This window comes from Lampetra fluviatilis, chromosome 5 (genome assembly GCF_964198595.1).
Source record: "Lampetra fluviatilis chromosome 5, kcLamFluv1.1, whole genome shotgun sequence".
In the NCBI taxonomy this organism is placed as follows: domain Eukaryota; kingdom Metazoa; phylum Chordata; class Hyperoartia; order Petromyzontiformes; family Petromyzontidae; genus Lampetra; species Lampetra fluviatilis.
In genome coordinates, this window is record NC_136279.1 from 2,867,501 (window position 1) to 2,892,559 (window position 25,059).

Consider the following 25,059-nt stretch of genomic DNA (forward strand, 5'->3'; position numbering starts at 1 on the left):
AAAAACAGAAACTGCTCGTCACGTACCTCCTCCCACTCTTTTGTAAATGAAGGGGTGCGTGGAGGTCCCCGCCGTCCACCCCCCCTGCGCGCGTTCCCCCACCCTCCTCCTCGCCTCTCGTACGACACCTCATCCTCCGAGCAGCTCTTTCCGTTGTGAGCGGCCGACTCGGACGGCATGACCAACAGGTCGGAGTCTGACTTGGAAATGTTCCGCGTCAACTCCAACTCAACGAGGCACCTGGGGGAGCGCGTCCGCCCCAGCGAGTGGAAGACACTCGTGCCCTCCGCGGTTGCCGCAGCCTGATTGACCAGCGTGTGAAACACAGTTTTGTACGTGACTGGGTGGCCGTTCTTGCACTTCCCCGAGGCGGTGTTGGCGTTAAGCTGATCGAGGCGGGCTGCTGTGCAAGGGCCAGAAGAAGCCGAGTCAGCGAGCGGCCGTGGCGACCCTCGACTGAGGTCCGCTTGAACCCGGGCTGTCTGGGAGGACCCGTGCAGGAGGCCCGCAAACTCGACGGGGAAGTTCGCCTGGTTGGAAACTGCCGCCTGCCTGGACAGACTGGACTGGCTGAGTGTGACAGGTACGTCCGAATGATTTGGCCACTCACGGCCTGGCAACGGCAGTGGCGGCTCCACAGGCCCTGAACAAGGGTTTTTTCCACCTACACGCGCCACACGCACAGGACAAGCCGGCCCGGCAAGCCACCCACGGCAAGCCACCACGCACACAAGGCAACATGCGAGCCAACGTGCAAGGCAACAAAACAAACACAAAACACACACAAGCTATCACAACACGGGCAATCATCAGAGAAGCCATGACCATAACAGGTCCCTCTTTATGAAGAAGAAAAAAGAACAGCTGCAGCAATGGATGTTGAGCAACATGCAGCAGCTCAACTGGTCTCAGGGTCATATAGCCAGCCCTCACCTCTGCTGGACTGGACGATCCCCTTTTCATCCCCGAGTGTCCCGGACCCCCGAGGTTCGTCTCCTTTTTTCTCCGTCACTCCAAACAGAGACTTTCTCTGCCTAGGCTGTAAATAAATAAATACAACACAAAAACATTACCTTCAAGCAGCTTAGCACCGTTGACCGAAACCGCGGCTCTCAAAATAGGTGACGCACCAGCTGTTGTCACACGCCGACACTATCTCTCACCTGCGGGCGGATGACGCTCTGAATGTTGTGCACAGCGGTGTCTGGAGACGGTGGCGAATAGTCCGGGCTGGACAAATCCCTCAGCTCCTCTGCGCGTAGACCACCAGTGGGAGGACATCAATAAGAAAGGAACCAAGGGGGGAAGAGGATTTAAAGCAATGGCTTAAATTGCAGACGACAAGACCCTTGCGCAGTGTGCAAATGTCCTTGTTTAAAAATAACACGTTTGTGACAATGTAATTCTCATGGCTGATTATAATGATAGGATGAAAATTATAAAGGATGACAATGATGATGAGATGTATTATCCTTGTTTACACAGGAAAACCTCACCGAGTCTCCACTTTTTTCTCAGGACGGTCCTGCCAAGTTTTCGCAGTCGTGGGCGATGTAAAAATTTGGAATCCCAATTGACTTATTTACAGGTAATTTTTGCAGCACTGGGATGTTTGACCAATACCATTTACATTGTAAAAAATGTTGTTGTTTTTTGAGGCTACTGATACTGATGATACTGATAATGTGTTTTTTGCCACTTCTGCCATCTACAGCCTGCCAATACCACGGCTGCCACCATATCTGGAGCACTCCCCTGCACCACTTCACTACGGTGCACCACACCACTACAACGATTCAAATTCATCCTCCTATTCACGTTCATCCAAGGAAAATGTTGTGGTAAAGGAAGTCACTTTTGTGGATAATAGCACGAGATTTCCCCTCATATGCACATGGTCATGCTCGCAAACAGCACCCGCACCGCCCAACACCAACCGTATTAAACAACAGCGGTGTTTAGTCAGAAAGTGATCATGACTCCTGCCAAAGAAATATGGGACTCTCTCCACTGGTTGAGCACTGGCAATGGAGAGACACTCAAAATCTTAATTTTTATTTTCAACTCGAGGAGAAATCCGATGAGCTCTGAAACTCTTTGTTTTACATATATCCAGTAGGGGCATGACGTCACAACATTTACAACAACACAAAAAAACACAACAGGAGTGCAAAGTAGAGGAAAGGTAAACAAATCACTTAAAAAAAATATATATACAAATAAAAACTAAACACTGTCCCATGCGTGCTTGCTTGCTTGCTTGAACAAGGAGAGACTTTTAAAACGTCTTTCAACGGTGAGCAAGTGCCTGCCTGCAGGTGAATGCGGGAAGAGAAACCCCTTACCTGTACTGGGTGGTAAGTCCAGGGTGAGCGTGGGGAGGCCTCGGGACTCGGCGCTTGCCAACAGTTCATACGGGTTCTCGTTCCCACCCCACCCAATGTCACAGCCCTCATCGCGTGCAGACGATCTCCTCTGTACAATCACGCACAAGAGACAAATGTCCCCCCCGCCCCCCCAGTATAGCCTTAACAGACTGTTGGGACAAGTGCTGTTAGCTAGCACCAATCAAGGATGTAATTGCCTCTTGGGAAGAATTTCATAATCAAGCCATTGCCCTTCAGTGCCATTCTTAAGCTGTGATTTCAGTACATTGAACAGAACTTAGCTGGGCTATAAGCGAAGCTTCTTATATATATATGAACTGCAATGTGTCAATTACACAGTTGTTTAGATTTTCTGACAAAGCAATCTCATACACAAACCAGCACAAGTACAACATATTGATAACATAGTTCGAAATTTTAATTTAACCCATGGAAAAAAAAGGTAAAATATGTCATCATATCTATGGGACCTTTTTGCACAGTATCAAGATGATGTTCACCTATTGGCATTCTCTGGTCTAACACTGGTGAGGCAAGGCCATAAAAGAAGGCCGTCTCTGGTGCAGGCCAAATCAGTTTCTTAGAACATGCTTGTTTGCATGTCTTGCCACGGAGTACGTGTGATTAATGCAGACTTGGGATGCTTTGCAAAAGTTATATATATTTGGTGTTTGAACATCTTAACACATGTTTTTTATTGCCACAAAGGATAAAGCCTATTCTTATATATGTCATCATGATTACAGGATACGGCTTATTACAGTACATCCCAACCATGTGCCGTGCAGCACTTTCTCAGGCGCCATTCACTTGCTCAGCTCTGCTCACAGTTGCAAGTCACCATCCCTACTCATGTCAATCACCGGGTCGCACCCACCCACCCACCATCCGTTTCATTCATCTACAGTCTTCTCCCTCTCCCCCACACACCTGATGCCCATCACCCATCAGGCCAACTCACCTGAGCAGAGAGTCCTGACATGTCAACCTCGGTGTCCGCTTCCTCCTCTGGCGGTGGGTTTGCAGGGGGAGGGGGCCGTGTGCGCTGCTGAAAGAAAGGGCAAAGATTCCGAGCGTGCGTGTAGCCCCGTGGACTGCTTGGGCGAGCGCTAGTAAGCAACCATCCATAATATAAGTTTTATTTTTGTCGTTAAACCCGCCATCACCCGACACAGCCAAAACAGTAAGGTCTGTCACGGCAACAGAACGTGGCCAATTTGTTACCGATACAGCACGCCGGTGTGTTGGAGAGCAAATCCACAACATTTACAATTCCGAGTTAATTACAGTCTCATCAGGCGACAGCCAGATTTGTGGAAACGTTTGGAAGTAACCAGTTTTTATTTCGTGCAATTATAGGTTAATGTAATTTGTTAATAACCCTATTCAAATTATGTATACCGGCCCGTGGCTTTGCAACAAAAATGCTCGAGTAGTTTGCGAGGCAACTTAAAACAGCGAGCCGTGGACACCTTTGGTCATTGGCACTTTTCAATGCGTGTGTATGCAAGCTGAAATTACTTTAGATAATATTTATATTTGAATACTGTGACCTTGTTGTTAAGTACATTCATCACACTGAAAAAAACATGCATTTTCAGTTTAAGACAGACAGTTGAGGTGAATTTAAGCTATAAAACTACTCTTAAATCCTACGAAACAATACTTTGGGGCTCAAACCATATGGAAGCATAATATTAACATACTCTTCAAAATATACAACTGGTCATCCACACATATGTACTTTATTGTGCATATATAAAAGTTCAAGCTCTTATTACCTTCACATATAAAATTGCTGCCCAACTCTACACAGCCAAGATGCCGTTTGCTAATTCTACCCCACGTCCAGCAAAACGCTCTTCCCCGCTCTCGCGTGGCGAGCGCTGTCACCTTGCTGAGGCCATCCTCATCGGCGTGATCAAGGGATGTGGAGGAGTTGGAGAGGGCATTGCAGAGGCTCTCGTAGAGAAAGTCCCCACTCTGCTCAGGGTTGCTCGGCCTCCTTTCCCCTACCCTCTTGTGCTGCTCACCACCCACTTCCGTCATGGGCCTCGTTGAAGCCGATTTGTCCTTCGGCCAATGGTCTAGGAACAAACAGGAGTTAAAAAATACCATTTACACAATGGAAGTTACCTTCAATATCACTGAATAACAGCATCACTATACCCAACTATTATCCATTACCTGCACTTTCCCCACGCAGCAGGGCAGAGATTTGCAAGGCCTTCTGGGACCGGTGCTCCCCCAGGATGTCCAGCGCCGTCTTGCTCTGCTTGTCTCGGATGTTCACATTGATCCCTGCAGCACGGCCACACAAACCACCCGTTAAGATGCAACGGTGGCAGAACGTGAGTGCTCGGTACCGTGTCAAGCGATTAACTCATGTACGGCCAAGCATACGGCGGTCGAGGCCCGGGGCTCTCGATCAGAACGTTTAAAGTTCAAATCCCAGTCGAGCGTGGACGCAGCCCTTCATCTCTCAGGGGTTGATACAATTACCATTTAACAGTGGTTGGTCCCACACAGACTTTCCACCAATGGTTCAGGTATATAAAAAGTAGTGAGAGTAACGTCTTTAACTTCATTATTTATTGGCTCGTGGCATGGTGGCATCCGTGCCGCATTACGAAGGTGTCAGGCTGGACATGACAAAGAAAAAGTGTGGCATGGCCAAGTGTAGTGTGGCTTGGTGTGGCATCGCTGCGTATCAGGGCGCATTGTGGGTAAATTTGTGACGTAGCAAGGTGCGGTGTCACGGTGACGTCAGCGATGTCTCGCTCACCGGCTTCTAACAGCAACCTCACGACGTCGACCCGGCCAAAGAGCGCAGCCTCGTGGAGAGCACTGCCCTTCTCGCTCTAACCACACACAACCGCCAGCACAAGCACGTGTCACAATGCTGCTACTGCACGCCGCAGCACCAGCAAGCATGATTAATCATTACTGCACAGATCATGACATTCCCAAATGTCAGAAAATCAGACTCCCACTCGTGAGATTTCCAAGTGAGATTCCAGCCATATTGATTTAATCACCGTTATAATTGTTTTTTTCTGTAAGCACCACCCTACAGGTTAGCCTACAGGAGAACTAGTCCCTGCCATAGCAGTGTGGCAGTGAAACAATTGGTTTAGAACTATCAGTGGAGATGAGCAGTGCACAATACTCATCGAAGAATGGGGAAACTTTAACTACTCATAGACATCTGCCATATTTATACAAACGCACACACGTAGTAGTTATGCTGTTACCATCTGCATATCTGTCGTATAAATGATCAGTATGTGCTATGCAACCAGTTCCACCTGGCAGTGAACGTTTTACCCATGAACGCCAAGACAATCTTCCCCATCTGGAAAACATTTCCACGCTGGACCAACCATGTTGTTCTTTTTTTGTTGTCCTTTCCCCACACCTCCGATTAGCATGGTTGGCTACGTACAGTGCGAAAGAAGTTCAACATATACACAACCATCACCGGTTTACTCTCAGGTACTCGAGGCACTTGCACTTTTTGGCCATGTTTATAAATCTCTCCGGTGAAAGCTCCACAATGGGCATCGACGTGAACTGTTGTGGATAACCTCCGTAAAGCTTTACCCAAAACCGCCCCAACTACAGCGGCTTCCTCCACGGACGGAAATCCACGCTTTCGCCTCGCGAGAATGAGACGTATAAGAAAGACTCGCAGAAATTCTTCCAGTTCCCGACGTAAAAACTCACTCGCGCTGTTTCTGCCATGCCGAAGTCACTTGTTAAACAACGAAAACGATTTGAAAGCCGAGTGTTAAAATTGTCAGCAGTCAGCATTTAAGTCAGAAAAGTCAGTAACTGACAACACATGAATCAGGCTCTATGCACATACACACGCCAATCTAGAGTTCACATACACTCGGTAAATATACAGCCCGATTCACACATGACTCCTAAAGTGTGTGTGTGTGATAAAAAGTGCCATATTTATAAAGGTGTTAGCCACGTGACGTGCTTTGTGCTGGCTATATTTGGCTTCCTGATAGCAGCACTGACCGACACCCAGCAGCAGCAACAACAGCAGCAGCAGCAGCAATCCTATGAGGGCGGCCGGAATCTCAACCCCCTGCGAGCGACAATGTCCGTCGCGTGCGCGGCCGGCCTGCCCCCCTCACCTGGATGTTGACATCCATGCCAGCCTCCAGCAGCACCTGCACGGTACCCGTGTGGCCGTTGCGAGCGGCCAGGTGCAACGGAGTGTGCTGCTTGGTGTTGCACGCCAGGAGGTTAGGGTGGGAGCGGGTGAGCAGCGTCACCACGTCCAGGCGGCCGTACAGGGCCGCCAGGTCGAGGGGCGTCTCGAAGCGCGCGTTGCGCATGGTGGGGTCGGTGAGCTCCTCCAGCAGCAGGCGCACCACCGCCGTGTGGCCGTACTGCGCCGCGCAGTGCAGCGCCGTCTCGTTGTCGTGGTTCTGTGGGCGCGCGAGAAGACTTGAAATTGTGAAGCGCATTCATAATGACAATGATGACAATCAACACAATTTCTAACACGCACATATTCTGCGAAACGGACGCGGAGTTCGATTGGGAAGTCGGAGGCGCTGATCCAGCCTGGACAGGTGAGAGCCTAGACGGATGAAAGCTGGACAGGTGAGAGCCTGGACAGGTGAGAGCCTGGACAGGTGAGAGCCTGGACAGGTGAGAGCCTGAACAGGTGACAGTCTGAACGGGTGAGAGCCTGGACAGGTGAGAGCCTGAACAGGTGAGAGCCTTGAGTTGCCGCTTGGAGCTGGATGGTGCTTGGAAGCTGCGCATGTGCAATGGGAGAGCGTTCCAGAAAGCTGCTGGTGTAGCTATGGAGAAACGTGCACACGACGGACATTGTCGCTCGCAGGGGGTTGAGATTCCGGCCGCCCTCATAGGATTGCTGCTGTTGCTGCTGTTGCTGCAGGGTGTGTCGGTGACGAATTGGCACGTTCTGTTTACGTGACAACCCTTACTGGTTGGCTGTGTCGGATGGTGGCGGGTTTTAACGACACATTTATATATTTACGCGATCTAACCCAAAAACCTTTGTTATGGCAGTTCTGGTTCTATTTGGACGTGTGCACACATGGAGATTGGAGTGCTTTTGTAAAAAAAAAACATGTGGCAATGAAAAGCAGTATTCCAATGTGCCTCACAAGGAAAGATTTCAATCAGAGCCGTATTCCCTGCTATGATGCCTGGATCGGAAGCATGGGCACTGAAAAAATAAAATGGAACGATAGATGCAAAAAACACGACGGAGTGCGGAGATATGCGTGCTGCGAATTACGCCGATGGAGAGAAACAAAAACACCCTGGGGATCATCGAGAAAAGAAAAGAAATTTAAAGGCACATTGACTGTTAAGACTAGTAGGTCGGCTTGGGCAGGACGCATTGTCAGAAGGGATGGGGCAAGACTCGTGAGAGATTGGAAACTAAGAGGGAACAACCGCCACGGAGATGGAGCGATGTGCTTAACTCATGTGCAGCGATGGCATTGCAACGAAGTTTGGAGGTCTTCATTCGCCATTGGATAGATCGTGGCTGTTGATGATTGATGATGATATGGACAGGTTTGAATGGAACGCTTGGTAAGACAGTACATCATAAAGCGTTGAGATTCCTTGAGGGATATTGACACATCTAGTTGTTGGCCATTAACCTGCTCCACAACCCGCAGAGGGTTTGAATATATTTAAGTTTATGCATGCCCCATAAATATTTATAACCTGCTTTTATCTTACTGTTGAATAATATCAAAGTGGAAGCTTAACAAAAAAAGCATGCAGACTCTGTGATATTTTAACAATTCTAAATAATCACAAATATTCACACACATAACACAAGTCTGTGCAGGTGGCTGGTCAGGTGGACAGGCTTCTGAACTGTTGTCCCCACGTCTAAGCTAATAAACATTAAATTCCACTCAGGATCTGATTACAGATCATGGGTAATAGTCAAATTTCTGATGGTCTAAAATCGGTTCTGGCAAAAGGGATGAACTTCACAGTCACCCCCAAACACATACCAGTGGATGACATTATTGCCCAGGTCGATGTAGCCCTTAAGGGTTGGGACACCGTGGCAGACGTGACAAGATCTGAAATCGCTGCAACCCTCAAAAGCGCTAAGATACCAGTCGGCAACAGCAATAAGGATGAGCGTTTTGAGTGATCTCAATTGAAAAAGAGGAATGATATCGTCATCCTCTCGGCCGACAAGGGCAATGCCACGGTCATCATGGACAGATAATCGTCACTGGTGTTGGCCGTCAGCGGGAAACAAACTCGGTTTGCCGGGTTTGTAGCGCAGCATGCTAACCACTACCCTACCACTCCCCATACACACGTACAAATACATCTCCGCATATAACCCAACCACATAAAAAAAACGCAATGGCCAGGATGGCAGAGCCAGTGGTTTATATAGGGAGCTGTGGGCTCATACCACATGGGGTACATATGCCATTTTGCATATCACCCAAGTAATCAATACAAATCTGGGCACAAAGAAAATTATTATACATCCCATAAAGTGTTTTAGTGGGCATACTTTATATGATGGAAGGGGGGTGTAAACGCATTGAGCAAAGTTTCCGGGGAAATATTGTGCAAAGCTTATAAATGACGCGGGTTATCAGAGCAGAGGGGAGAGGAAGGTTGCGGAGGACAGTGTTAGGGGGGAGGGTGGTGAAAAGTAGTGCAGTGAGTGCAAGACAAAAAATAGAACAATATCCCCCGTACAGTCAGACAAGACTGTTGGGGCAAGTGCCGTTAGCGAGCACCTGTGAAGGCCGGCACGGTACACGAAGGGGTGGGTAGCCAGCACTATGCCCGACCGAGGCCGAGTAGACCTCGGGGAGGCCCAGGACTGATTCAGTTAATCGTCACTGGTGTTGGCTGTGAGTGGAAATCGAACTCGGGTCTCCGGGTTCGTAGCGCAGCATGCTAACTGCTGCACTACCGCTCCCCACAGTGCGTGCACACATACACACACTCAATTTATTTTAACACAAGCTGAATAACTGAATAACTAAGCAAAAATAAAACCACATACAAAATCATGCAATGATTCGCAGCGTCACAGCACAGCGGACATCGTCGTTTATTGGTAGGTGGTGGATGTGGAACTGGGCGAAAAGCCACGCCTCTCCCACAGTGTGTTAGAGGACGTTGCCTCGGTTGTGCTGATAACCGAGTTAAAGGGTCTCACTTCCCTGCTGGGGTGACACTGGCTTCTAAGTAGGCTCCTACAAAGTTACGGATTGCAAAGGGGTCCCACAACCATGGACCAAAGCCCCTTTAACGACCACTTTCTGACAATGCCACCACAACGTTGGCTGTGTCCCACAGTAAGCATGGAAGGTTACGTTTGGGCGGTTGCATTTCGGGAGCACTGTGATAAAGCCACACCGTGGCACAGCAGTCCTCTACAGCATCACGGCAGGACACTGCAGAACCGCACTGAGTGAAGACTATGAAGTGTATACACACGCATTCATTGGCTGAAAGCATCTTAATATATAGAGGACTGCCGAGCTTGGGTAATTGCTGGTACCACCGGCTCACAACCTGGATGCAATCTAGCTTGGCAGTGGTTCCTTAGCGACTGTGAGATGCAATTTGCATGAATAACGACACGATATGTAAAAAAATACATTATTATTATTAAAGTGTCATGCAGGTCTAATGGTGCTTAGCTTCTCAGCTCTTGACAAGAAAACATAACAGCATGGCAGTGCCACTGTAAACACATACATTCAAGGTGAACTGCCTTATTCTTCCTCCTTACTAATATTTCAGAACCACAAAAAAAACAAGAGTAATGTCTGTGGTTTGAGTACAAATGTGTTTCAACATGCCATGGAGTGACTGACACACAAACACAACCTCAGGCAAAACATACCACACGCCCTGCACCTAACAATGAGGCCGTAAACATGAAGGCATACAGTGTTCAAGGTAGTGGACGCAAGAGTCAATGTCACATCGCTGTAGTTCAGAGTGCTTATCTCTCAGCTCCAGCACTCATCCAACAGACCAGCACATATCACTTCCTTTAACCAACTGGATAAGCTGCCAATGGGGGAAAATGTAAATAGTAATTGTTCTCTACAATTAGCATTTGTGGGAACATTTAATTTGACCCATCTTTTAATAATTATTAATGATTAGTGGTAATTTCTGTATATAGGAGACAAGATTACGAAATGGGACTTCACTTTCCTTGTCATTAAACACCAAACACAGGGTATTACTGATGTTGCTGTTCTATAATTTAACAAAATATGGAAAAATATTACATGTGGGTGGCAACCCTAAAGTATTGGTGCCAACTTCGCGACAGGACTTTGACTCGACAGGTAAACAGCCAAGAAGAGAAGCCTTGCAACCATGCGGATGAACAGCTCAAGAAGAGGAGGCTGTTACTTAGCCCTCGGCCAGAAACAAGACGACGAAATGGCGAGGTGAACAGCATGCGGTCCTGTACTTTATAGACAGCAGAGAAAACGATACATCCGCATTGGCAAAGCAGCAATTATATTTAACCAAGAATAACATTAGGGAAGAAAGTGACAGCTGTAGAAAGGAATGAAAATAATTGTAAAGCAAACTTCAACACCTAAAGATCTGACAGAGCAGCTGTGGTGCAGTGGTTAACACACTGAACAATAAACCTAGTGACCTGAGTTTGATTCCAGGCCACGGCTAACATCATTGGCAACTGATATCTCAACCGGTCTTGGGCACGCCCCTCCATCAACCCACAACGACCAAAATGGGGAAGTATGGTCAAACATTTCCCTGGACTGGCATAGTGGGAGGCATTCAGTCACTAGTGGATTGCCATAGGACTATAAAGATTATTGTTGATTGTTTAACAGCACAGCAATGCCCGCTGTGTTTTGATCCTCATACCATACTTGCTCGCATGCCCGCATGTCTATATTTATCGGTATATGACATTTGCTAAGAAGGCCTTGCAAGGAAGCATATCAGTGCACTATTATGACTGCACACATACAAACACTGTTGGCTGGGGACATGCCAGAATTCTTGAACAGACATAGTCACATGACTGCAAAAGACAATGACAAAGATCCCCTGTATAACATTTAAACAGACTGTTGGAGCAAGTTATTTTGGTGGGCACCTATAAAGGCCGACAGCACACAAAGGTGAGGTGGCCAACAGCACGCCCAGCTGCGTTTGTCTCCCCAGTGCTCATGTTGACACACTGCAGCAGGTACTTACCATTTAAAGCTGAGTCAACCTATGGTCGGCCCAGGAACGGTTCAAATATTCACCACTGTTATTTGTTGCGAACGGGAATCAAACTCGGGTCACTGGGTTCACCGCACAATGCACGAACCAATAAACTACGGCCCCCAATTACACTACCAACATGCCTACAAACACAGACATCCAAGGGTGCCAGCTCACACACTCGCTAACTTGACATCCTGGCATGCTCGTACACACGCTTATTCATCCGTATATGGGTGCCTACATTTGAGGTGACAAAGATCTGTATTAGGGTCGTGAACATTTAAGTTTTTTTACGTTATCCATAATGACATTATCAGTTTACTAACCTTCACCAACCCACTGACCATGGTCGTGAAGTATGGTCAAACAAGCCCCATGACCGACACAGCGAGTGTGGTGAGGCCGTCATCCAGCAGTAGATTGACAAGGGGCTGCAAAGTTTTTGTTAACATTTATTTTGTATCTAATGGGTTGTCACTTGACCAATGACATTGGAACGCGGTGTGTGATTTAAACGTTCGCGTGCGCAAATCTGTTCAATGAATACTAAAACTGAACTAGATGTAATTACCGACACAAAGAACCTTTGGAACGGTTAATTAATTCCGAAAATTATTACCAAAAAATGAATAATCGATTAAGAACCCGAGTCTGTACAACTTTCACACAAACACACCCTGAGAGCGAGATAAGTGACACATTCTTTCTTCCATAACTTTGACATATATATGCATACAAGAACCAATAATGTGAACAACGTGGAAAAATAATTATTTTCAATAGGTTATTAAAAACCATACGAAGTAATGGAATTAATAACTTTTAACAGACAGAACACGTAACATTTATGCAAGACAGCAAACGAAAGATAAACAAAACAAGAAACATAAAACCGCAAGTGACTTACCTTGGCATTAACATAGGGGTCAAACGGGCCATGCCGTTTCACTTCTGACTTTTCACTCGGAATCTGTAAATCGGGACAAAATACCACAGCACATGACTATACCGAACCATGGGTCGAGGCAGCAGTGCTGCATATCCACACAACCAATCAGATCCACCCTCAAAACCATAATAGGATGCAAACCATATAAAGCTGAGATGTAGTACCGCTTTTCTTTGCCCGCATGAAAAGTGTCGAACTGATCTGCTGGTTAAATAATAGATGTATTTAAAACTTCAAGTATGTCTATGAATGGTTATGTATAGCACATGTGTGTGTGTGTATATATGATTACTATAAGCACAAAGTGGATGCATTACAGGTAACAATGCACATTTTTACTTTAAACAAATGTTAATTTACACTTAAAAATAAGAATTTTCTCAACATTCTGCCAAACATCATTTTGTGAAAAGGGTGAGCCCTAAAACAGTCATGTAAACATGGAAGTGTGTATCCTCTTATTTATATACAATGTAAGAATCCACTGAAGCTCAAGCACAGAGTAAACGTGTAAACAAATGGTGGTCCCAAGTCTCACTTCATAAACCTGATATCAATACGAACATTAAACAACAATGATGAATTCACAATAAATAACAATGGCATTAAAATGTTACCTGTGGAATAGGGTACAGTTCAAATGCAATCACAAGAATGATAATATTAACCGAATATGTATTTTTTTACATTGCGAAGATGCAGTGTTATTAAGCATAACGAGGAACGATGGTAAAAACAATCTTAAGGTAGAATTTACTCTTGAAACATAACACATGAATTGTGAGAGATGTCTTAAATTGCAGGGATTTCAGTGTGGAATTAATAAACCAGATAGATTTGGCGCTAATGTTTCAGTAAATAACTTTAAACTAAACTTGGCCGAGTGCATGTCTGTACTTATGAACAACGGAAGTTAACAAAGCTGCATACAAAAAGGCTGGAGTGGTTATCGTTTTGAAAAAAGTGCGACACTGAAATGAGAGTGGTACTTGGAGGCGGGATTTTCGACTGTGTAACAGCTAAAGGATGTAGAGTGATTTTCTGCTCAAATAAGCAGAGACAGCACTCACGTGCTGTTTACACCCCTGAACCAGTGGTGGAAATCCCACATTCCTATGACAAGGTGGAGTCCATCCATAGGGCAACCACTGTTGATTTTCCAAACAAGTGTTACTCATTTTATTGACCCCAGAGGGATGATGGGCAAGGTCAACCACACCCCACCCCTCCCCAACCAGGAATTGAACTCTCGACCTTCCGACTGTGAGCCGCCCGCTCGACAAGTTGAGCCACCTGGCCGGGGAGCGAAGGAAGCGAGGGCGAGTCGCGAAAGGTAGCAAGTCGGCCGTGATGATCTCTTTACCTTACGCTTGAGGTTCAGTGTAGTACGAAACTTACAGTATTTTGTGTCGGCGACAGTGTTTACCTGCTGATTGGGTGGGCTGCGGGAAGGTCCGTGCTCAATCAGTATGCGCACGATGTCCGCGTCGCCCCGCCAGGCGGCCAGGTGCAGGGGGAAGCAACCCTTGGCGTCTGCCACGTTTGTGCTCGCCTCGTGCTGCAGCAGTCGTAATACGACCTCTCTGAACACACAAAGACAGCGGTCCCCCGTATCACCTTTAACAGACTGTTGGGGGCAAATTGCTGTTAGAGAGCACCTATGAAGGCCAGAACGGCGCACGAGGGGGTGGGTAGCCAGCACCACGTACGATCGCCTGTCTCCTCCAGTGGCGATGTTTACACACCGCACCAGGTACTAATTTGAGGCCGAGTCAACCTAAGGGAGGCCCGGGACCGGTTCAGATATTCGCCACCGTTATTGGTCGTGAGTGGGAATCAAACTCGGGTCGTCGGGTTCATAGTGCAGCGCGCTAACCGCGACACTACCGCTTCCCACTGCACACAAGCGCGCGCGCGCACACACACACACAGTGCACCAACCTCTGATCTCAGTGTGGTGGGGATCAGGGTTTGTCATGCGTGGCTCATCCACACAATAACCACGAACAACCCTGCATGGAAGCATCGTTTGTATTACACAGCACCTCTGAACTTGCTCCTCTCTATTTCTACTCAACACACCCACAGTGATATCTGGCTAAGGTGATCATTTATTACGTGTTGCTGCCCCTCACTTTTGCAAAACAAGTTCATTTGGTGGTTTTGGCTTAAATGCCTCCCTTACCTGGCCTTTTAAAATTCCTTCCTTAACTTATGATTCCCCTTATCTTGCACACGTGGTTAGTGAATCCCACGTGATCTGATGAATGTTTCTCTCTTTCGATGTATTTGCTACTCAACGTCATGATTTATTCACTGCTGTTACTTCCCTTTTTTCACTAGGGCCTACAACGGATGATTCTTGTAAAAAAAAAGCTTAAGGCTGAATGTTTTTTTTTACCCACGTAATCAAAATCAATTAAATCAATCAATTAGAGGATACTGTATATCCATAACAACAGTATTGAATGTATGCCCTGCAATTACTATTTTTAGAAACTTTAAATGAGAACGTTCAAAAACACAAAGTGCACAGGACCTCATCCTGCGTCACTACATGTGCGGCACACTGACCTATCTCTCGCTGCAAAGATGTTATGGTTGGCGAGTTATACAGGGTTTTATAGACACTATAATAGCAGAGCAGTTTCCTCTTAAAAGCATTACCTATAAAAAACGACTTTTGTTCACAGACTATATGCCAATGCACCACAAATCATGAACTTCCGATCAAACCACACATCATCAATTAAACCTTCCTACACACTGCCTTTAGACTTCAATCACAAACCTTACGCATCCCATCCTGCCAATGTCACTATTATAATGCTTTACCACATGTTGAAAGTGGACAACATAACAAACACTATCAAACAAACACAGTGCAAAAACAAATATCTCATGTATAGCCTGAACAGACTTTTTGGGCAAGTGCTGTTAACGAGCACCTATGAAAGCCGACACGACACAGGAGGGGGTGGGTGGCCAGCACCACGCCCGGACGCCTCCGTCTCCCCAGTGTCGACGGTTACACAGCGCACCAGATACTCATTTGAGGCTAAGTCGACCTAGGGAAGGCCCATAACCATGTTCAAATAATCGCCACCGCTCCCCATAAGTGCACACACACAATAAAAAATCAGCAGACTGCATACACCAACAACGTCCAATCATTCCACTCGTCAAGCACACACACAGAACACAGCACACTAAGCTGCATGCAACCAGTGCATAAACCACTTATCCCATTAATAATACTGACATACACATCAAGCAAAACATCCATGCAATGCGGTCCAACGACAATTTTCCTTAACTGAACAAAAAAACCCACCCTCCATGCACAAAGTGTGCACAAGCCTTCCCAGAGCTCTAAAAACTCCAACGTCCCTGCATCCACGAGCACGCCAATCACAAGCACACCGAAGCAGTTAACACACTCGATGCACAGCGTGCACGCAGGCGAATTCACGTAACCCCCATGTACACGTCCGCTTGGGCACAATGGGACAAGCGTGCAGGGCTGGAGGGTGCGTGTTTCAGGTGTCGTGGGTGCTGCTCGACATGTGGCTGGTGCTGTGTGCGAAATGCCGAGGCAGCGCTCGTACTTGTGCCCGTTGAGAGCGGCGTGGTGGAGCGGCGTGTACCCAGACGAGTCTACGCAGTTCACTGCAGGTCCACGCCAGATACTGCACGCACAAACACACACAAAGACAAAGATCCCCCTTTAATGGACTGTTGGGGCAAGGGCTGTTAGCGAGCATTTATGATGGCCAACACGCCAAGCGTTGGGGTCAGTGGTTAGTCAGTTGTCTACATACCGTGCATAAGAGGTTCAACATACATATCTACACACCCAGTATTCATTTGAGGCTGAGTCGACCTATGGAAGGCCTAGGACCAGTTCTGATATTCGTCACCAATGCTCAAAGAGGAAATCCAACTCGGGTCACCAGAGCGCAGTGCACTAACCACTACATTGGATAACCCTTGCACAATCATACATTGGTTCACTCCATTTACCATTTATTACTGCAGTGATAAGCTTACAATAAAATAGTAATATTAAATATCTGATTTTTCTTTTCTCCGGTAGCACAGGAAACTATGAATGTTGGTCACACGGTTGTATATATACAGTATTTATAGCTACACAGATATATTCTCTGCATCTCTATCTCCTCCACAACCACAAGCACCAAACTCACAACTTTCTCAAATTAAAGTTCTGACACTCAGAAACCACATTATATTTTTAACTAATCAGCATTACAAGAAAATGCCTCGACATGAACGTTTACAGTTAAAATATGGCAGCGACTAAGAAATGCACGTGTGCGCACCACTGCACTCCATTGTAGACGTGGAAACTGTTAAAAGCAAAATATACTAAAGCATGTGCATGACCGGCGCTCGCCAAAAAGGTGATGTGGACTCGCTCTTGTCTGTTCATAAATTAATCTAGGTGAGCAGCACCGAAATCGGTGAATTAAGAATTCAATAAGTAATGGTGCGTGCCCACGCACACACTGTTGTTATTCCCTCGCGGGTACGGCAGGCCCGTATCCAGCTATTTAAGTTGTGATTGTTGTACAAAATAATTTACAGCCCTTTGTCAATTCACTGCTGGATTTAATACAAGCCGCCCAAACCAAACCAGGGTAGAGAGCGACACAACGGAAACAGCATTTGAATTCTGCCTGGCAGAAATGTTCACGACCAATCCTGTAAACTTGACAGAAGAAAAGGCATTAATTCTTCATCCAGCAGTAGAATGACAAAGGGATGTACGTGACATTACCTAACTTGACCAGATATACCAGTGGGGCTCATGAGAACTGGCTTTGTGGTGAGTTTTACAGCCTCTACTTGGTGACGATGCATAGCACGGTAAAATCTGTAAACCCAAACCAAAAGCACCCCCCCCCCCACGTGGAGTGCAAATTGGGCCTGTGCCACCAAAAAAACTAAAGTTGCAATGGAATTCCGGAGTTGCCCACATCAGGTGTGGTCAACCAGTTGATAAAGATCACACTCTGTACTCTACTGGACTACGACTGACCAGTGTGGCAGGTTGGCTGCATTTACATTCACAAAGAAGTGGCAACCCCCAATTTAATATCAAGTTTTTAGAAAACCAAAATGTGTTATAAATAAAATAGCGGATAATCTCTCACATCAACTTAAATACTGTACCTACTATAAACCTATGAAGTAGGTCATTGCAAGTTCACAATAAACAGGAATTGACCATACATCCGAGTTCACAGGAGGCCAATGAGAATGCACAGAAGCTCAGAGTGGTTTGCAGATTTTCATTTGCACACTTCACTAACTTCACAATAACGTATAATGAATCATGTTATGAACAGAAAAAAACGTACCACACAGACACTTACATATCAATGGACGTGATTACATTTTAAGTACACCTCCGATTAGCATGGTTGATTATGTACGGTGCAAAATAATTTCACCAGACAGTAAATACATACAATGGGAATTAGAGCAGTTTAATGGGGCGGATACTTATTAGGATTGTTTTGTTTAAAATATTATCTGATTAGTAGTGAATGGAAGAGTAACATTGGTAAATGTGTTTGGAGCAACCATGGTATTTGCCAACCTTACATGATAAAAGCATTGCATAGTTTTTAGTATTATTAAAAGTGACAAGACTCTTATTAGCCCGCTCAATGAGTGTTTTCAAGTACGTAGTGATTTCCAGTGATGTTCCAGCAGGCTGGGCAGCAAAGAGTCTTCTGTGGTCTGCTTCAAAGTATGAAGAACACTTACTACTGTTTTCAGACACGCTTTTCCTGCCGATGATTTTTAACTGTAAGTAATTAGCAAATAGCTAACAAAACCAATTTTTGTGAAAATTTAGAGTCATTAGGGGTACTTTCGTGGTTACAACAATGAAAGCGGAAACTTGGCTAAACAAGGCTTCAGCAACTTTATGATTCCTCGGGGGTCAGCATTGATTACTGGAGCTCGTCTCGGAAGACTAAAACATTGCACAACAGCAGTTGAGACACTTCAGGCTGTATTTTTTGCGCGGTGCATTCTGTTAAATATTGCAACATTGCACTATAGTTTGCAGCTTCTGATACCGCAATACTCTACGTAATTTTGCTATGCTTGTCAATTGTCGTGCATTATTCATAATTATTTTGCCACAGCCAAAGGGAGGTTCCACAGGCCATGCTCTGTATATCCCCCTCCTCCATGGCCGGCGATCCAGTGGAACGGGTTCACCCAAAACCAGACCTTGGCAAGGAAGTTCAGCTCGCTCAGGTCTACATCGGCACGGAAGCATTTCACGTAACAATTTTTAAATAAACAATTATACGTAAACACCACGTGGATAACATACTTGCCAACCCAATGGATTTAAGCAGTAGGCTACCATTTTTTTTTCAAGAAAGCTTTTACCGAATATCACTTTTCGAAGCTTAAATTCTGGAAATTTAATTATTTCCCTTCTACGTGACTTTACCGAAAGAACCAAGAATATGAATCCCTGCAGTCACGAAAGCTTTAACGTAAAATCTTTGCCTTTACATATTGATGTTCAATGTTATATACTATTATGAATGTCATAAATATATCTTATTAGTCTTATAATTAAAATTAATGAAAACATCCTTAGGTTTGTAAGCAGTGTGGTGGTAACGCATGCATATTTCACAAAAGCCAGGAGACAGGATGGGTGGATAACGCTTACGTCACACACGTGAGAGACCTTAATCGACTGGGGCAGTTAAATTTCCTCGAAGAAAATATAACAAGGACTCTGACCTATATTTGCGGGGCTTAATTGTACTTCCCTAATGCGAGTATTAGCAGTGCATCCTCGTTTCCTCCCACGCCCATACTCGTAAAGGAAATGGCCAAACGTCCCAAGCAGGATGGTGGTATTTAAAGACCCTTGAGACTCGGTTAGAGGCTTTCACCAGGAAACAAATTAATTACTTTGATTCGACAATCATAATCGATAGGCAGCGAGCCAAATTACAGCACCTGCAGGATTAAGAGGTTACGCCATTTGCCATGCAGCCTCAGAGACATTCTAAAGGACCAGTTGGATGTTTAAGATGTCAGTGATAATGACTGAGCCAAATATAGTGAAGTACCACTAAGATGTTTATGATTGACCTCGGCAAAGACTCAATGCCACTAAGGATAGCTGATAATTCCTGAATTGTGCTCTGTAATATGATTTGTTGTTACTGAATATAGCTAGCAGCAGGCTTTGCGTGCATTCTAACGACTAATATCACCATCTTCCAAAACGTGCCTAAAACACTGAGGGATTGAAGTCATGTCATATTTAGATTCAGCACCCTCTAAAACCTCGGGGGCCAAATTTGCATGACCACAGGTTAAAATCAAAGACTTCAAAATTTTGCCCCAACATTTGTGGTTCCCAAAATCAATTTTTTTCTTTGAAGTTTTCTAAATATAAGCACAGACTTGACTGCGTTTGAAACAAATGTCAGATCTACCGCTCTTCTAGAACATCATTTGAATCTACATCATCAACTCACGACTGCACATGGGGTGCATTTTTATTGAATTGTACCTTAGACAGCAATTTGCGTTAAGTGTATAAAACGACAGACTTTGTGGTATATCTTAGTCATGGGTGATTATAATATATAGCTGTGTTCATCGTCCTAACTTCGACAGTTCTAAGGCATTGGCAACACACAATCATGTTTATCTGATAAGGGTCCCATGTGATCATCAATACCTCTGGTTGTTTCATGCACTTGTGTTATTATCTGTTAAAGATCCCTCAAGCATTTCAGTTGAGGTAAGATGTTGAAATCATTTCAACCAGTAAGTTAAAACGATTGAAGTGAAATCGTTTAATAATGGTTGATACTTTCATGGACGCCCAATGTCTTTGATTTTACATACACGTGGCACTGTACTTGATTTCTAACACAATAATGGTGTAAAAGGTAGTCTTTTTTTACATAATTAAAGCAAATACTGTATGCGTACTGTGATTGACAAGACAGTTGTACAGTTGCAAAAAATAAAAAAAACATTGTTGTCCAATCACAAAGACTTTGAAAAATGTATCACTTATTTTTGTTTAAATCTGTCTGGAATTTATTAGCACACAATAGCAGTTGCAGACAGCGTTTACACATGGGACAATCTAAAATGCAATGCGGAAATACTAAACTTTGTTCCCCAAAGCAATTAAAGCATTGTAAAACTCATGGCTGCTTTACTTGAACTTCTACACTTTAAATACATTAACTAATGACCACATGGATAACAGAAACGAATGCTTAGTTGTTGAATGGGTGAGATAACACAAGCGAGTCGCCGAAGACAGTAGTATATGGAGGGAAGGGCAGACAATGCAAGATAAGTGTTGTCAAAGTGGTGTAATTATAGACGCAAAGTTAGACAAGCCAAGGCAGCCGAGGTAGCTTGCCCTCGTGAAGGCAGAAACTCGATGTGCCAGAGTAAAACTAAAGATGTGGTGAACAACAAAATGAAAGTGTGAACAGAGTTGGGGAGAGTAAACAGATGGCCATGGGGAGAATAGTGTGAAAAGCGAGGCGGGTGTGGGGGAGAGATGGGAAAGGCAGTAAAGTTTCGTCGATTGTGTAGAAATAAACAAAGCGATGGTTGCTGTTACTTGTGTCCCTTTCTCCCACACGCCAGTCTTTTATTTGAATGCTCTCTCTAAAAGCAACGCCACTACTGTATTTTCTTGGCAAAGATTTTTTTTCCTGCGGTTGAACACACTGTAATGGTTATTCTGCAAGGTGCAATGCAAACATTACTTCACCGCTTTTGCGTGCCTTCCCGTACCCACGAACAAACCTGTCTCCCGTGTACCGGACACTTTGTTGAAAGGTCCAGATCCACACACACACATGGTCAGGACCATGAAGAGCACTGCTCAACTCATCAGCAGTCCCATTCACCTTGTTTGTTCCCAAGCTTTGCTCACAATAACCCAGAGAGGCCCAAGCCAACACCGCAGAAGCCTCACCCTCGAGCCAGGAGACAAACAACCACCTCGCTTGCCCAATGCCTAGGGCGCCCGCTCACCTATCCAACAGGTGAAGAAACCTCCTCTTGCCTGATCAGCCTCAAAGCTTGTGCCCAACCCAACCGCTCACCCCCCTCACCTCATCACGAGCCAACTCTCACCTTGCTCACCTGGCCATCCGAGCCAGATTTGACTGCTCAACGCTCGGCCAGAACCCCAAAACGCCACTCACCCGGGCAAGGCCTTTCTGGCCCTGCCCGGATGCCACGGTCAGGCCCCGCTCTCACCTGGTGAGATGAAACCAATGCCCTCCCTAAGCTCACCACACTTTTAGCAACAGAGACCCCCCCCCCCCCCACAGTGCTCTCACCTACCTCCGCCAGGTAGAGGAGGTAAGCCCCCCTCTCACCCACTCAGCCTCACCCTGGGCCCCCCCCCCCCTCCCGCTGTGCCCCCCTCTCTCACCTGGTGAGTAGCCCGGGCAGAGCCTGCACGGTGGCCGAGCCGAGGCCGCGGCGGCTCGCCAGCAACTTCTCCACGGCCGCCACGTTCCCCGTGCGAGCCGCCTCCAGCAGCTCCTGCTCGCGGCCCATTCCTGCCGCGGCAGTGTCGAGTAGTGGGGGGGGGGGGGTCAGGTCAGGTCGTGAGGTCAGCTGGGGTCAGGTCACGAAGTTGTGGGGGGGGGGTCAACGCGGAGGGGGTCGAGTGCTCGCGCCGCTTCCGATCGGCGACTCTCGCAACAAACACGAGGTGGGGGGGGTGAGGGGGGAGAGAATCGATTCTTCGAGTTGGTGCGCTCGCGATTCACGAGCGCGCAAGGAGAATCGATTACGGGTTTCACGAGGGGGTTAATGCAACGTTTAGAATATTTTATGTGCAAGAAATAAGAGCCGGTTTGTAGTATTTCTGGCAATAAAACAGGTGGTGCTAAGATGTTCAAACGCCTTTTGCAAGGACTCAAACACTGCATTAATCACACACAGTACTTGCGGTGAACATGCAAACAAACATGATCTGATATTAAATGATTAATCTATGGCATTGTCTTTGAAACTGATTGGCCTACACCAGAAACAACAGCAGCAGCCTTGTTCTTCATGGCCTGGTCTCGCCACCACTGTCAGACCAGAGAACAACGCCAAAAGACGAACAGTACAAAGGCAATGCCACACGTATCAGAGCATTTTTGCTCGGGGTGAGCAGCTATTTTATTTTTGCCCGTATCAAAGTATGAAAAACCAGAATAGGGTTTACTCGTTCCGGCAATAAAACAGGTGTTAAGATGTTCAAACACCAAATAGATACCTTTTTGTAAGCCTTGATTTCTTATAAAGTATGAAAAATAAGAATATGTTTTACCCTTTCTGGAAATAAAACAGGTGTTAAGATATTCTTGGTTCTTTCGGTAAAGTCATGTAGAAGGGAAATAATAAAATAATAAAAATAAAACAATAAAATTCTCACATTTACATTTTGCAAGACTTTATTCCTTCCAAAAAGGTTTCTATGTAGGGTTTGAACATCTTTACACCCGTTTTATTGCCAGAAATGGTAACACCTATTTTTTTGTTCATACTTTGATACTGGCAGAAAGGTCCCATAATATCAGAATCTTTGCTTAGACTGCAGCAGGAGGAGAAATCTGATGAGCTGTGAAGCGTTTTCTTCACAGATGTCCAATAATAAAAAAAACGATTGGGGTGCAAAATGGAGAAAATGATAAGAAAGTCACTGAATATAAATAATAAAGTAGTGCATTATTTAAGTCCGATTTATCAAGATTGGGCAAAACAGCAAAAACAAAATCAGTCCCAGACCACACCAAGATAACACAACAGCAGTATTCCCTCAATACAATGGCACATTAACAATTAACTATCGATACGCAGTTAAATTTCGATTTAAAGCTTTCGTGACTGCAGGGATTCATATTCTTGTTTCTTTCGGTAAAGTCACGTAGAAGGGAAATAATAAAATAATAAAAATTCAACATCATACAATTGTCACGATGTTTCGATTGCAACACAAGCAATCATCATCAGGTGTGAAAACCACAGCAAGAAAGAACCAAGAATATCGATACGCAGTTAATGTTAGAACGTTCCTAATCATAATCATTTATTAATCCTGGAGAAATCCGATGAGCTTTTGGAGATGTTTTTCATCTTAAATGACGCGTGTTGTTTTAAATCTTGCGAATGACGAAAAAAATCCCATTCGCAACGGGGATAGCAGCAGTGCATATTGCAAGCGACACGAAGTCATGTGTGTACAATAAGCAACTTAGCCTGCATTAAATGCGCTCTGCGTTATTATACAACACGCCGTGTGTGCGTGTGTAACTGGTGTAAATGTTGATTTGAAGCTTTCGTGACTGCAGGAATCCATACTCTTTGGTTCTTTCGGTAAAGCAACGTAGGTATAAAATAATGGTGTAAATGTCCCACTGACTCAACGCGTATTGGCAGCCAAGTCCCAATGCCCTGCTCCCAGCATGGCTAATTCAGATTTGACCCTTGACACCGCATTGCAAGACCCACTTGTCCACCACCACTGCATTATAAATCTGGCACCCGCTCCTCGGGATGGGCTCACGAAGAGCTCCCCCTTCGACACGGGGGCTTTTCTGGCAGCGGGTTAAAAATTTGCGTGCGATTTATCGAGATCCTAAGTCACAAACTCTGCGAAACGAATTTGCCTCGATTGTGTAGAAGCCAGCCGAGAATCGCCTCCACCGAATCGTAACGGCTCGCTACATTCCACACTAAAAAGTATCGTTGCATGTTCACCGCTCGCAAGATCAACGACGCATTGGCTGCGAATCGATGGCTTTGTTCGCTCATCAATGATGCGCTTCGAGTACGTGACCGCTTCCGTGGGCGATTTCGGAATCAGCCATCTATTGCCCCGTGAGCGCCACCGTGGCTACTGAGAATCGATTCGTGAGTTGAATCGATTAGTTTAAATGCTTCGTCGGAATCGGCCGGCACTGCATCGTTGTTATGCTAAGTGTCCACCAGAGGGGGCTCACGATGCATCTATTCGTGATGTGCCCTGGTCTATCCACTGCTGAATGTATGCATGTTACAGTGAAGCCTTGTTAATTCGATACTTGCCCAATTATACAATATTACGAATTATATAAAAATAGGTTTTACCCTTTCTGGCAATAAAACAGTTGTGTTAAGATGTTAAAACACCAAACAGAAACCTTTTTGTAAGGAATCGTGTCTGCATTTACCACATATATTTGTTGTGGACATGCAAAAAAAAAGACATGCTCTGACAGTATGTGTATTGTTGGTCCACACCAGAGACAGCTTCCTTTAGAGCCGAGTCTCAAACAGTGTTAGACCAGAGGACGCCAAAAGGCGAACAGCACAAAGACAATGCCACTATCAGGACATTGAGAGCTCGGGGTGAGC

The 25,059-nt window shown here is 45.5% G+C and overlaps 1 protein-coding gene across 4 annotated transcripts in view; it reads right to left on the reverse strand.

Annotated features, from left to right (window-relative positions):
* The window catches only part of LOC144932405 (ankyrin repeat and SAM domain-containing protein 1A-like), a 46,493-nt gene extending 24,239 nt beyond the window's left edge, over nt 1-22,254 (reverse strand). The window contains exons 1-13 of one of the 4 annotated variants that reach the window (XM_078856424.1): nt 22,100-22,254; nt 16,218-16,298; nt 14,036-14,192; nt 12,568-12,630; nt 6,539-6,835; nt 5,173-5,248; nt 4,575-4,688; nt 4,281-4,474; nt 3,349-3,432; nt 2,346-2,475; nt 1,164-1,252; nt 934-1,039; nt 27-664 (exon numbers count right to left, since the gene is read on the reverse strand). In XM_078856424.1, the coding sequence (XP_078712550.1) occupies nt 27-664; nt 934-1,039; nt 1,164-1,252; nt 2,346-2,475; nt 3,349-3,432; nt 4,281-4,474; nt 4,575-4,688; nt 5,173-5,248; nt 6,539-6,835; nt 12,568-12,630; nt 14,036-14,192; nt 16,218-16,298; nt 22,100-22,227 (2,157 nt within the window). In that variant the 5' untranslated portion in view covers nt 22,228-22,254. Of the gene's footprint in view, nt 1-26; nt 665-933; nt 1,040-1,163; nt 1,253-2,345; nt 2,476-3,348; nt 3,436-4,280; nt 4,475-4,574; nt 4,689-5,172; nt 5,249-6,538; nt 6,836-12,567; nt 12,631-14,035; nt 14,193-16,217; nt 16,299-22,099 lie in introns of all 4 variants that reach the window. The other 3 variants (XM_078856426.1, XM_078856425.1, XM_078856423.1) reach the window with 3 other exon arrangements.
* Nucleotides 22,255-25,059: the final 2,805 nt, after the last annotated feature.